This window comes from Apteryx rowi, unplaced genomic scaffold (assembly GCF_003343035.1).
Source record: "Apteryx rowi isolate R43461 unplaced genomic scaffold, aptRow1 scaffold_300, whole genome shotgun sequence".
In the NCBI taxonomy this organism is placed as follows: Eukaryota; Metazoa; Chordata; class Aves; order Apterygiformes; family Apterygidae; genus Apteryx; species Apteryx rowi.
The window spans coordinates 39,256-51,275 of NW_020449420.1; the positions used below are offsets into that span (position 1 = coordinate 39,256).

Genomic DNA, 12,020 nt, shown 5'->3' on the forward strand with positions numbered 1-12,020 from the left:
GAGAAGGAATGGATGTAAAGAAGCTTTTATTGAGAAGAAAAAGCTTTAATTATTGAACAAATAGTAGTGACTCATCTGCTGGCCTTTATTTGATGAATTATACAATAACAGCCTGTTCCAAACACACACATGAATGGCAGAAGATCATCTCTTTTCAATTATGTTTCAGCCCAGRAACAACCTTTCACAAGCGTATATGCCAATGTGTTAGTTTCACTTCTGTCATATTTTCTTTTTAATAAATGGATTAAAGTGTTTCTGTAAGAGAATGGGAATATAAAAATAGCTGAAATGTAGCTATGCCAGTTTGGAAAGAGAAAAATACTAAATCTGACTAGAACTGTAGAAACATTACCCTAATCACTGCATCAGTATTACTAGCCAGAAGTTACTGAAAATCATTATTTTTCCATTTCAATGTTCTTTCTTGTTTCCGTAAAAACTAGCAATGCTTTTTGCAAACTACTGTCATTTTTCTCACAGAAATGTTGGAGTGCCTTTGTGAGAATAAAAAATGTTGGCAGGTGGCAAACGTGAGAACACTTGAATTTGGCTTCCAGGATGAATTTTCATTTATGCTTCCAGACAGAATAAATTAGCAGGGGCTGAGGTCCATGCAGTTAGACTGTGACTACTCATTATGCTCTGTGATCACTTTTATTACTGCAGCATGAACATGTCTGCCTTTGGAGTTCATCTGAGGTCCAGTGAGTCCAAGCTGTTATTATTTATGTTCTTTCCTCTATTTTTATGAGAAGAGTAGAAAACCTGTAGCTCCTTCTCTTGCTAGAAGCAGATACTCTGCAGTTATTTGCTTTGAACACCATGTTCTGTCTGAGCTCAGTTCATATATCCGTCCTGAGCATGCTGTGGAGTAAAACCAAGGCTCCTTATCCAACTTCCACAGCCTGTGCAAGCTTCAGATACGAGATTAGGCAGACCTTGGAGGATTGTTTTTCTTTCTGGAGGCCTAGAACCCACTGGGAGTTTACACATGCATTTGAGTAATGCATATTTGCTTACCTGCCTTCAACATGTTTTATTCATGTTTGTTAAATACACTCTGTATCTGCCTAATGTATGTATGCTTGCTTTTTACTTTACAGCATTCTTCTTGATGAAGAGGGCCACATTAAGATAACAGGTATGTGAGGAACAAAAACTTAATCTCTACAAGCTGTCTGATTTTTCTGCAGTATGTTCCATGCATCTTGGGTTTTTTCTTGGAAAGAGTTTGCTTACAAGAAGCCAGAAGCCAGAAGAGTTTTGAGTATTGGCATTCTTTCCTCTGGCCACTAGTCAGGCGCCCCTGTGCTGCACAGCATGCGGAGAAGATGGTGTTTTGTTGGTAAAATTGGGCTCTTGACTGACTTGAAGCTTGCAGGCTTAACTGCCTACAACCATGCATGGTAGGATGCTTCCAGTACAACTCCTTATTTCAGATTAATTTCTCTAAATTACTACTGTTTAGAGGACACCTGTGAAGACGTTTCTTTGCCGCACTGGAGATGCTGTCTAGCCCTCCTTTTCACTGTTGTCCATCTGGGATTATTATTTTAGTGTTGTCGTAACCTGAGCAAGAATCTTAATTACCAGTGTCTTTGCCAAACCTGAACTGTGTATTTCTGCTTATTTAAACTCTCACTTCTGCTTTGGGCCAGAACCTCAGCTATGAATGGAGAAAATAATACACGTGCTTTCAGGACATAGCCACAACTGCCAGCCAGGCACTCTGCTTGGCCAGGGCTTCTGTGCACATAYGCCTGTGGCCTTTCTGTGCACAAAAGCTGAATGCAAACAGAAGGGTGATTTTTAGATTGGCTGGTGTGCTCTTCTTCTCCAGTTCTGTTTAGTTTGAACAGTTTAAATGTATGAGAATGTTAATCATCTTTTTTTGAAACCTGACAAGTTCTTTTTCTGTTTGTTTCAATTTATTTAGATTTTGGTCTGAGTAAAGAAGCCATCGACCATGACAAGAGAGCATATTCGTTCTGTGGGACAATAGAGTATATGGCCCCAGAGGTGGTCAACCGACGAGGACACACACAGAGTGCAGACTGGTGGTCTTTTGGTGTACTCATGGTAATGAAGAAGTTGGATTTGTTTGGGAGGAGAGGCTGTAGAAGAGATCAGATATCTCAGATAAAAAAGTATCACTTTCAACAATTAAGGGTTGGTAGAAAAGTAGACAGTTAAGAATTGCTTGATCGTTTTCACTGCATCAGCAGTAGGATACTATCTGCTGCAGACAATACTTGAGGTAACATTTGCCCACAGTTTTTCTCTTTTCCTTATCCCAGTTCTTTTATTAGCTTGTTGTTTTGGTTGGTTATCAAAAGCCATGAATATTTCTGTTCCGTGGAAATTAGCAGGGCAACCTCAGAAGAGTACAAACATTTGAGAACAAATGACTGTCTAGTTAGTAACATGGTTCCGGCTGGTAAACAGTTCCTCAAATAGCAATTTTCAAAAGTTAGGGACRTTGTCTTAGAGAAACTCAAAGGTTGACTCTTTCTTCTGCAAAGTATAATTGAAAATGATGTATTTTGGAGGACATTCAGAATGTTTCACTGTACCTCAGTGGTTCTTTTGCCATTCATCTTTCGTCTTCGTGTCAGCATCAGTGACTCTTGTTTAACTAATGAGATTCAGTAGTTTTTGAACTATCCAACAGTAGATTTCCTGTCAGTCTTCTTAGGGAGTGGGAGACTGTTATTCAAGAACCTTTGTTTTTTTTCCCTGTGGGAGAGAAAAACATGCATGTATGGGCACCAGGTATCCTCCTTTCTTCTCTGCCATTTTGCTGTTACTTGATTATGACTACGTTTGGATGTTTGCTTTGTCCTGAGTACATCTTGAAGCTGCTTTAAAAAGAGGATTGTGAAACAGCATTTAAATGATTGTTCTTCACAGGGAGGAAGTCAGCAGAAGCAGACACAAATGTGTTAATTGGCACAGAGAAATAGTTAGGATTCATCTTTTCTTACATGTCTTTGCACTGGATTGACTGTACAAAAGTCAAAGTTTTTTCCTGCTATTGCTTAACTTTTAAGAGTCCTGCAAGCTATTTCTGAGACAATTTAAATTTTAGAAGTTATGCAAGTTGACTTTTTATACATGGAAATCAGTGCAAAATTAGTTAATAAGAAACATGAATTTACCAAAGATCAGTTGCGCTAGATTAACCTGATACTTTGCTTGATGAGATAACCACCTTTTTCTAAACAAAGTACATGAAGGAGATCTCATCTGCCTSCATTGCAATAAAGTATTTGATGTAGTGTTGCAGGGGAAATTATTCCTTAACTGAAGAAGACATTCATTAATACAAGACCTACCTCTACCATCTATGAATCTATCACAGGGAAAAACACTACAGAGAGAAAGAAGCTATTTAAGCTTAAGAGTAATGTTGGCCCAGGAGCAGACAGGAGTAAACTCATCATGAAACAGAGTTAGCCTGGAAATTAGAAGAAAGCTCGTGACTGCTAAAGAAGTGAGGCCTTGGAAGACACTTTCCAGCAGGAGCTTTGTGGGGAAAATCCAGCTACAGTGGAGCTTGATTGGTTAATGAGAAGGATTTGATAACATGTTCCTGAGTGCTTCAGTATCTGGAACTAAGATGCAGCGCCAGAAGAGGCTCTCAGAGAGGTATTCAACTGCCCTCACACCAGCCATCTAAAATTAAGTCTTTGGGCGCTAACTTGGGCCCTTCCACTGCCTCCAGCCCCACCAGTCTGCCATGCCACTGCTGCTGAGGAGGCTCAATGGGAAGTTGGTTTTTAACAGGAATAATTTATCTTTAAAATCGATAAGAGAGCAGCAGGTTTTTGAAGCAGTTACTCCCAGAGTCATTTTATCAAGTGGAGCATTGTCTCTTGAGTGTAGATGCCATGCATTTATTACTCTAGTAGCAATATGTAGCAATATGGTCAGATAACAAAGATGATACCGCTCTCCTGAAGTGTGCAGGCTGCAGGTCTGTCCAAACGCTGAGTGCCCAGCCACGTACAAACGTGCATGCTAGCTTCACGTGGATGATCCAAACTGCGTACCACAATAGTGTAGCTGTGGCTAGTGTTGCACTTCACCCTGCAGAACCAGAGCAGAAGCAGAAATTAATGTACAAAGTGATGTGCCGACACAGCTGTTTCTCGTATCCAAGCTATTTTAGGTAGCTATATATTGCACTACGTGCCACAATACATAAAGTATGTTTAAATTTTGTTTATTCTAAGTAGACAGTGTCACCAAAGAAAGTAAGGGTAGGAAGCAATGTGAAAACAAGTAAAAATTTTTATTTGGGGGTCTGCCTCATTGGTCTAGCTGGTTGACAGCAGTTAATCTAGCATTAACTACTGTAATTTATAACCTGAACTTAAAAGCAGCAAAACATCCTCATCTCCTATGGACATGAATGCATTTGTGGATGCTCAGCACATCTAAACCACTTATCTTTATTCAGTGAAATCAATGGATTATGTCTCATATAATAAATATACACAACCCTTTGAATACTTTATTATATGCTCAGTTTTGGAGGATAGCTGCTCCTTTTCACTGTCCTTCTCTAGTTAAAAAGAAATGCTGGTGTATTGGTACGTGGATTGTTTTTCTCTCACCTGATCTTTTGCATATGTTAAGTTTTGCTAGACTTTCATTTTTTTCTCCACTTTCTCTTTTCCATTCCATCCCCCAGTGATTCAACATATTAGAATTAGAAAAGATAAGAGTCCATGCAAAAGGAGATGAGGTAAAAAGAGTAAAATCATTGCAACTGTAAGTTGATGCTTTAAGCCTTCGAGTGCTGCCAGTCGTCTTAGAAAAAAAAAAAACAGCTTTAATCACTTCAACCTTTTTTCCTTTTTAAAAATTAACTGATTGGAGCAGGAAAAGGGGATATCCATACATTAAAAGTGCAGGAGGATTTCCTGGTGCTGTCTTTTGCCTTTGCTCATCTCTCCTTGTTTTCTGTCACTAATATGTTCTGTTTGCTGGGTTTTATGCTGTTCCGAAAAACTGAAGAGAGATAAATGATATCCAAATGACTTATTAGCATTTCTCTCTAAGTAATTTCCAGTATGATGTGAAATATGCATAGAAAATATACCAGTTGGTGGCATATGCATAGCTTGAAAGGAAATGTATGTGATAGTATAATTTTCATATCTAAAATCTTGATTAATAGAGGGAAAATACATTCCCTGTAGTAGGGAACATATTAAAGAGTTAATGATGAACTTGCTCATAACCTAGCCATYAAAAGAGCCACCAAAAAATAAATGCTTTCTTGTGTGTTCTATTCTGTGAACTGGGATTAATGCTATAATATAAAGAGGACTTAGAAAACTGCTAGCAGCACGTTGTCAATCTACATTGACTGGGGCACAGTCTAGAATCAGATTGAATGATATTTGAAGGCAACATCAAATATGTCATGTTGTGAATATTATCAATATCAAAACAAACTTATCTGACAAGATTAAATTCTGGTCTTACTAAAATCAGTGAGTTTTGCTATCAACAGTAGTAAAACTTCATTTACCACCAGCTAAGTCTTTGATTCAGGCCACAAAAACAGAAATGTTATCTGCTCTGTTTGTTTGCTGCTCAGTTTGTTTGAATCATTTCATAGTAGTCTGGCATGTGTCAACTGGTATAGTTATATTATRTGAATCTTGAAATTCACCTTTTCAAGTATTCCACGAAGGACGGTACCTGCCTCTTATTTAGTAAGTGATAATAACTGTTTGGACCCAACTAAAAGTTTGTGCTGGGGAGTTTGTGTGGTTCTCATGACTAGACACATTCTGTTTTCTGCCTGTATCTTACTCATTGCATCTGAGATATTAGATAGGACATTGTTCTGTTTTAGTAGTATTCTAGAGAAGCTTTGCATCAGGAAATCTGCATGAATAAGCAGTTGACTTAAATTGTTGAAAAACTGTGGATATGGCTAATAACTTTTCAGCTGCACTGCAAGAGCTTTGATGCCCACACTGGCATCTCTGAACCCCAGATACACTGGCCTGCGCTAATATAACATGCATAGGTCTCTTAAAAGGCCTCTTGAAACAGTGGTTTCATAGTTCATCTTACCAGCTGATTTACAGAGTCACAGACCTCATGGAAGTTGTATCTCTTTTCACTGCAGGAAAAATACTGGATGTCTTTGAGAGCCATATAGGCAGGTAGTGGACTATAATTAGAGAAAGCAGGGGTGTTATGCCTCAGTTGGAAGTCCCAAATAAAAAGAAATCTCTTTGTATTTGTCAGCAATGTAGTGAATGCATAAGTTGTAAAGTGAAGTCTGCACAAGAAAAGAAAATATCCTCTTGGTAGCCAGACAGAAAGTATTCTGCTCTGTAGTAATTGTCACTTCAACATAACTGTCCTGGCACTGGAAACATCCATACTAAACATCAAAGCAATACTATCTTCTTTTACAAAATCCCATCATAATGCTCCTGTTTTATTCCCAGTGCAAGAGATGGTCTTCTTAGTGAACGGTATTTTTTATATTTATACTATGTGAAGGTACTCAAGCCCATTACAAACACTAATTCATTATGCTTTACACGTAGCTAATAATGATAAATACAATGATAAATACTTAATGCATTTTATAAATGGTAAAACTGAGTGGCTGACTTGCTCCCAGCTACCTGAAAAATCACTGGAAGCATTGAGAGAGGAACCCAGCCATTCTGACAAGTATGTCTCTACTCTCCAAAACTGAGTGGTGTCAAGTTTCTTTTGTAACCCAGTATTTTATCCTAGACTCCCAATTCTTTAGCCAACTTGGGCTGAAGTAATTTGCACAATCTGCTCTTCTTCCATCTGCTAGGAATATTCATGTGGCCATTACCCCAGGCTGTGGATTTTTTTCTTGATTGTTGTCTTCACCCATGACCTAACAGGGTCCCTTCTTGTATACATTCCTGCAGGAAGTGTGGCCCTCTTTCCCAAGGTCTTCCCATGTATGTGTATTTAGTGAGGTCTCCAATGCTGCTGTTTTCCCTGCTGAAATTGAAGATTCCTCTGAAAGCAGGAGAAAGGAAACGCTGCAGACTATGTTGAGGCCTAAGTAGGGGTTGGACAAGGTGACCTCCAGAGGTCCCTTCCAACCTAACTTACTCTGAGCTTCTATTAATAGGCAGCTGAACTGGAACAGAGAATATTTTCCTCTCCTGCTATATATATTGGTATAGAAAGGGAGACAAGGTAGTAGGGAGACAAAGTTCTTCTGAAGTGTAGGCTAACAGAAGTGGTCCTCCAGAATATACTAAAAGTGAGTAATTGGTAGGCAAGAAACAATCTAACAGGTGGTTTGTGCAGATGGAGGGGGTGAAAAATTAGTCTCACAGCAAAACTGTAGGGTCTGCTTTAATGACAACCCATAGCCAATAATACTGCAAAGTTTCTACACACCTAGACCCAGCTCTCAGTCAATGTGCTGTGACCCACACAACTGTATCTATATGAAAGGGTGTTAGCAGCAGTGTTCTGATTGCATGTTTAGATTTAACAAGCTTCTTGATTTTTTGATAAATAAACAGCAAAGCAGGGTGTTGTGAGGTAGCTTTGACTGATCAGATGAACTGTTTCAATTTCCGTGGGGTTTTTTTTCAGTTTATTTTATTCTTTAACCGATTATAGAAGCAGCACTGCAATTAGAGAAACTAGTGCTTTCTTCCAGCTGCTGCTCCATTCAGTTCATTGAAGCAAAAAGCTCTGGTACACTTAACTCACTGTAGCTTCATTTTGATTTAAATATTGATGTTAAGTGCCTTTCTTCTGAATTTGAAATTGCAATTTGCAATTGGAGACACGTGGTAACAAAGCACTAGCCATCAGAGCAGCATAGTAAATTTTCCATGCAGTCCATGGGATGGACATTTACCTTACTCTCTCCTATAGCTTGTTTCTTTTTTCCTTCCTGCCTGCCTGCCTGCCTTCCTGGACACTGCATCTAAATTTCTTGCCTTCGGGTTGCTTGGCCTCCTACACATAATGCCTATACAAATCTTTCAGTGATATCCTGCTTGGTGGAAACCGCAATCATCTTCTTCCCACATAGTCGCTGACCAAGCAGTTGCTTTTAACTGTATCACCTGCATCAGTAGCATCAAGCCCATTTCTGCCAAAATAAATGAGCTATAGCAGTCATTTTTAGTGCTGTTAAACTAGGTTTATAATAACAACAAAATAACATGAGCCAATATAAATGAACATTAGGAATTTTACCTGAACATAAAGTAAACTTTAGAAATCATGAGGAGGGTTCAGTACAATACATAGCACTTTTCTTACTGCCTAGGGAAGAAACTTTCTCTGCCCCTCATCTCCAGTATATTTGAACGCTTTTATTGGGACTTAAACTCTTACTGGCCAGAGTAATTTTGAAATGGGACTAAAGCTCCTATGTCATTTAGGCAGCTTTAAAAATTCTACTCCCTTCATTTTCTTTATAAAAGAGTAGCTCTACAAGACAACTGTTCTCTTGACTTTCCTAGCCCAAATAGGAATTTACACCTTCCAAATCTTGTTTACATTTGTCAGCCATAGACATATTTTTAAGTATTTTTTTCTTTTTTCTCCTAGGTGTTTTAGTAGATTGAGAAAATTTAATAATTCAGATTAATTTTTCAGTTAATTATAGTCAATTAGTTACCAGCCTTCTAAGCCTGTCCTCTGCCCTCCTCACAAAACTAGGATAACAGTTTCAAGGTTATAGGGGTTTTTGGTTTGTTTGTATGTTTTTTTTCTGATCAGTGTGATTGCTAAAGGTGGAACTGTAAGAGACTTTTTCAGTTCACAAGGGCTTGTGATTTTTTTAATCTTCAGTGAGCCTGAGCCTTTCTAAATTCAAATGTGAGACAAGCATTCAGATTCTCAGTTTCCAGAAAAGCTGTTTCTCGTGGCTGTCAGCAGTGACATTTCTAGCAGCTCACTCCGCCCGAGCAGGAAAACCGGGCGGCTTCAGTACTGTGATCGAGCACAGCAGCAATTGATAAGTTTTTCTCCTTTTATTTTAAGGTGACATTAATTCCACCTAATTGTGGCTATTTAAATAGCTTTAACTGGTTTTCTAGATTCCTCTTACCTAGCTATGGAGAGAGAGAGGGGGCCCTGTCAAAGACAATTCATCCCATCTAGGAGTAGTATTAAGTACAAGTTTGATGCAGCTCCTTCTGAAATTAGTTGAATTTGCTGATTTTCAAAGTGAGACAAGCCCTCCCATAACTTGGCAAGTTGGTTCCTTGGTGTGACTTTCTGAGTTACTGGGCTAAGGAGACTGCCAAATAAATCATGTTTTGGTTTAGAAGGTGATTTTTGGCTTATTACTATTATTTTAGTTTGCATTATAAAACTTCATGCTGAGGTCACTACTTTGGAACATCAGATTTGAAATGAGGTGTGTTACAATATATCTGCTAAACTATTACTTTTGGATTTAACTTAATTTTAATTCTATAAAGATAAAGGGGTTTCACTTCAAGCAGCAATGTTTAAATAGCTTCAACAACTGCAGGTTTAGTAGTGAAACCTAAAAGAAAAGACTAAGCTAGCTAACATTTAATGAAATGTTTGTAAAAGATCAGAACATATCATTGAGAAAAATATCCAGTTTAGCTTTTATTGTGATGCCCTGGAGAAATGGACCAAGACAGAGGGCATTTTGCACAAAGTTTTAGTTTTAAGAAATGCTGTGATTTCATTGGAAATCCACTTTGTTTGAGTGTTTTTCTTCATCTTCCATTATGATGTGCCATTATATGCCTGCTGTGTGTATGAATTCCTGAAAGAAATGATCATCACAAAAAGCTGTTCCTTGGTGTGCCGAAATTGTTGTAGAAGTTCAAGCCTTCCAYTGAAGTAATCGTACACAGTAAATTGCTCCTGGGAAGCACTGGCATTTTAAGTTTTGCTTTTCTTAAACTTCAAGGCAAAAAAAGTAGCAATTTCTTTCAATATAAGATTTAAAAAAAAAAGTGAAGTTTTCTTTTACATTAAAAAAACTTGTATCCTCCAGAACAGATACAGCACAGCCATTCCTCAGAATCTGTATTTGTTTYCTCTTTTGTGTCCTTTAGATTCCAAATTTGAATATTACAGGAATACATTAAATGTTAAAATTAAATTTAATGTCTAATACTGATTTGTTTTGAATTAAAGCATGTCAAATGTTAGCTATACCGTGATTATTCTTAAGTGAATAATGCCAGCTAGGATCAGATTATTCAAAATCTTGTCACTTTTGTCAGCACTGATAAAAGGATATGCTAGTCGGGCAGCTTCTAGAAAAAAGTCAGAAAACAAGTTCAGCTACTGTTCTTGTTAGTTATTTGTTCAGTGGTCCCTCATTTCCTTCACTTCTGTTTGTCTCAGTTTCCCCATTTTGTGGTAAAGACTGTATCCCTAACTTTCCAAAATACTTTTAAAGATGTATAGATTAAACAAAAATGTGGGTAGAAGGTGAAGTTGTGTTTAATTATGAAGTACTTAGGAATAGTATGGCTATATTTAAACTAGAAAAAGGGAAGAGTTGAGCTGTGGGTCAGTTTGTCAGAGATTTTATTGATGAAAGGATTGGTTTTGCACAAAGGTGCTTCCTGAGAGCCGTGAAACTACTTGTGTGATAAGGTACCAAAACTACAAAAGGGTGAGAGAGTCTGTCCTGCCTTAATAGGTATTATGGCAATGAATATTAATCAGTAGGTAGCTATTGTAGTAGAAAGGATCCAAAGTCTGACTCAGACATAAACAAATAACAATTTGCTTTATCCGTCAGTGGACATTGTCCTCCTTTATGGCAGGGCTAAATTGTGTTCTTGGTTTGGTTTTGTTTGCTGATACATAGCCTTCATCAGCCCTTAGTCAGAGGTATCAGCGTCCGCTGATACCTTTGTGAAATGTTGTGGCTGGAGCTGTGTGAAAGCCCTGGTATTGAATCCCTACAAGGCAGGCTTCCTTAGCTGAATTTTTTTATTACAAATGTGAAATTCCTGTCAGATTCACTGAAAGCATTGCTCTGTTTCAAAGAAGCCATAAATGATTGATGTTTTCAGGTGTGAGTTAGGCAAATAATTGATAATGATTGTGAGTTTTGTTTTTTGACATTTGGGTGCACTTAAGCCTGACACTTGCAAAATTCAGTGCGAGTACAGCCAGGGGAACCAAAACGGGAAAGTAAAAAGCACACTCAAATGCCTTGAGAATGTGGGGGTTAGGCATGTTCCTCCTGCAAAGTGTAGCAGTGGCGTCTCTGGTGCAAATATACAGCAAGTGAAGGCAGTTGGACCCAGACTGAAAGATGGGGAATGGCATGGCAAACCCATTTTCCTTGCACCACAGCTCAAACTCCGAAGGGCAACTATACCGTTTCAGACTAAGGGTCCATCTGGCCAAATAGCCTGTCTCCAGCATTGGCCATAAAGCAGGCTCTGGAGAAAGAGCAAGAACAAGAACAAGGCAACTATATATAATGCTTCTCCCCAAACATACCAAAACTTATTGCCAAGTATCAGTGTAAACAGTTTGTAACAAGACTCTCGAACTAAACTGTCATGTTGGTCCTTGATGTTCTGCAAAATACAGATTTGCACTATCCTTTTTTTTTCTAAACTACTGCTTTTGGGGCAATTTCTATTCCTGAAGTGTTCAACTGTGTTTGAAATAAATAGAAGATGTGTGGAGTGTCTTGTCAGCTGTGCAGACTATCTCAACACTTAGTTGATTTACCATTTTGTTGTTATGTGACAGTTTGAGATGCTGACAGGATCATTACCGTTCCAGGGAAAAGACAGAAAGGAGACAATGGCTCTCATTCTCAAGTGAGTAGTGAAATCTATTTCGTTTTTCTGTTAGTTAACTGTACCCGTGGGGCAGGCTATGGGTCCTAGATATATGAAGGGTTGAAAATAATAATGTGCATAATGAGTTTTTCAAAGCTGTGTAAGGCATGAATGTGGTAGGGCATGCACAGCTAATCCCCTGCATGTGGATCTAAACTGGCC

General features: G+C 38.3%; 1 protein-coding gene across 1 annotated transcript in view; it reads left to right on the plus strand.

The window, feature by feature from the left end:
- RPS6KA2 (ribosomal protein S6 kinase A2) overlaps positions 1 to 12,020 on the plus strand; it is a gene marked incomplete at its 5' end in the record, with an annotated part of 79,561 nt that overhangs the window by 11,817 nt on the left and 55,724 nt on the right. Inside the window, 3 exon segments of the mRNA XM_026069998.1 lie at positions 1,107 to 1,144; positions 1,940 to 2,082; positions 11,767 to 11,837. Of these exon segments, the coding sequence (XP_025925783.1) occupies positions 1,107 to 1,144; positions 1,940 to 2,082; positions 11,767 to 11,837 (252 nt within the window).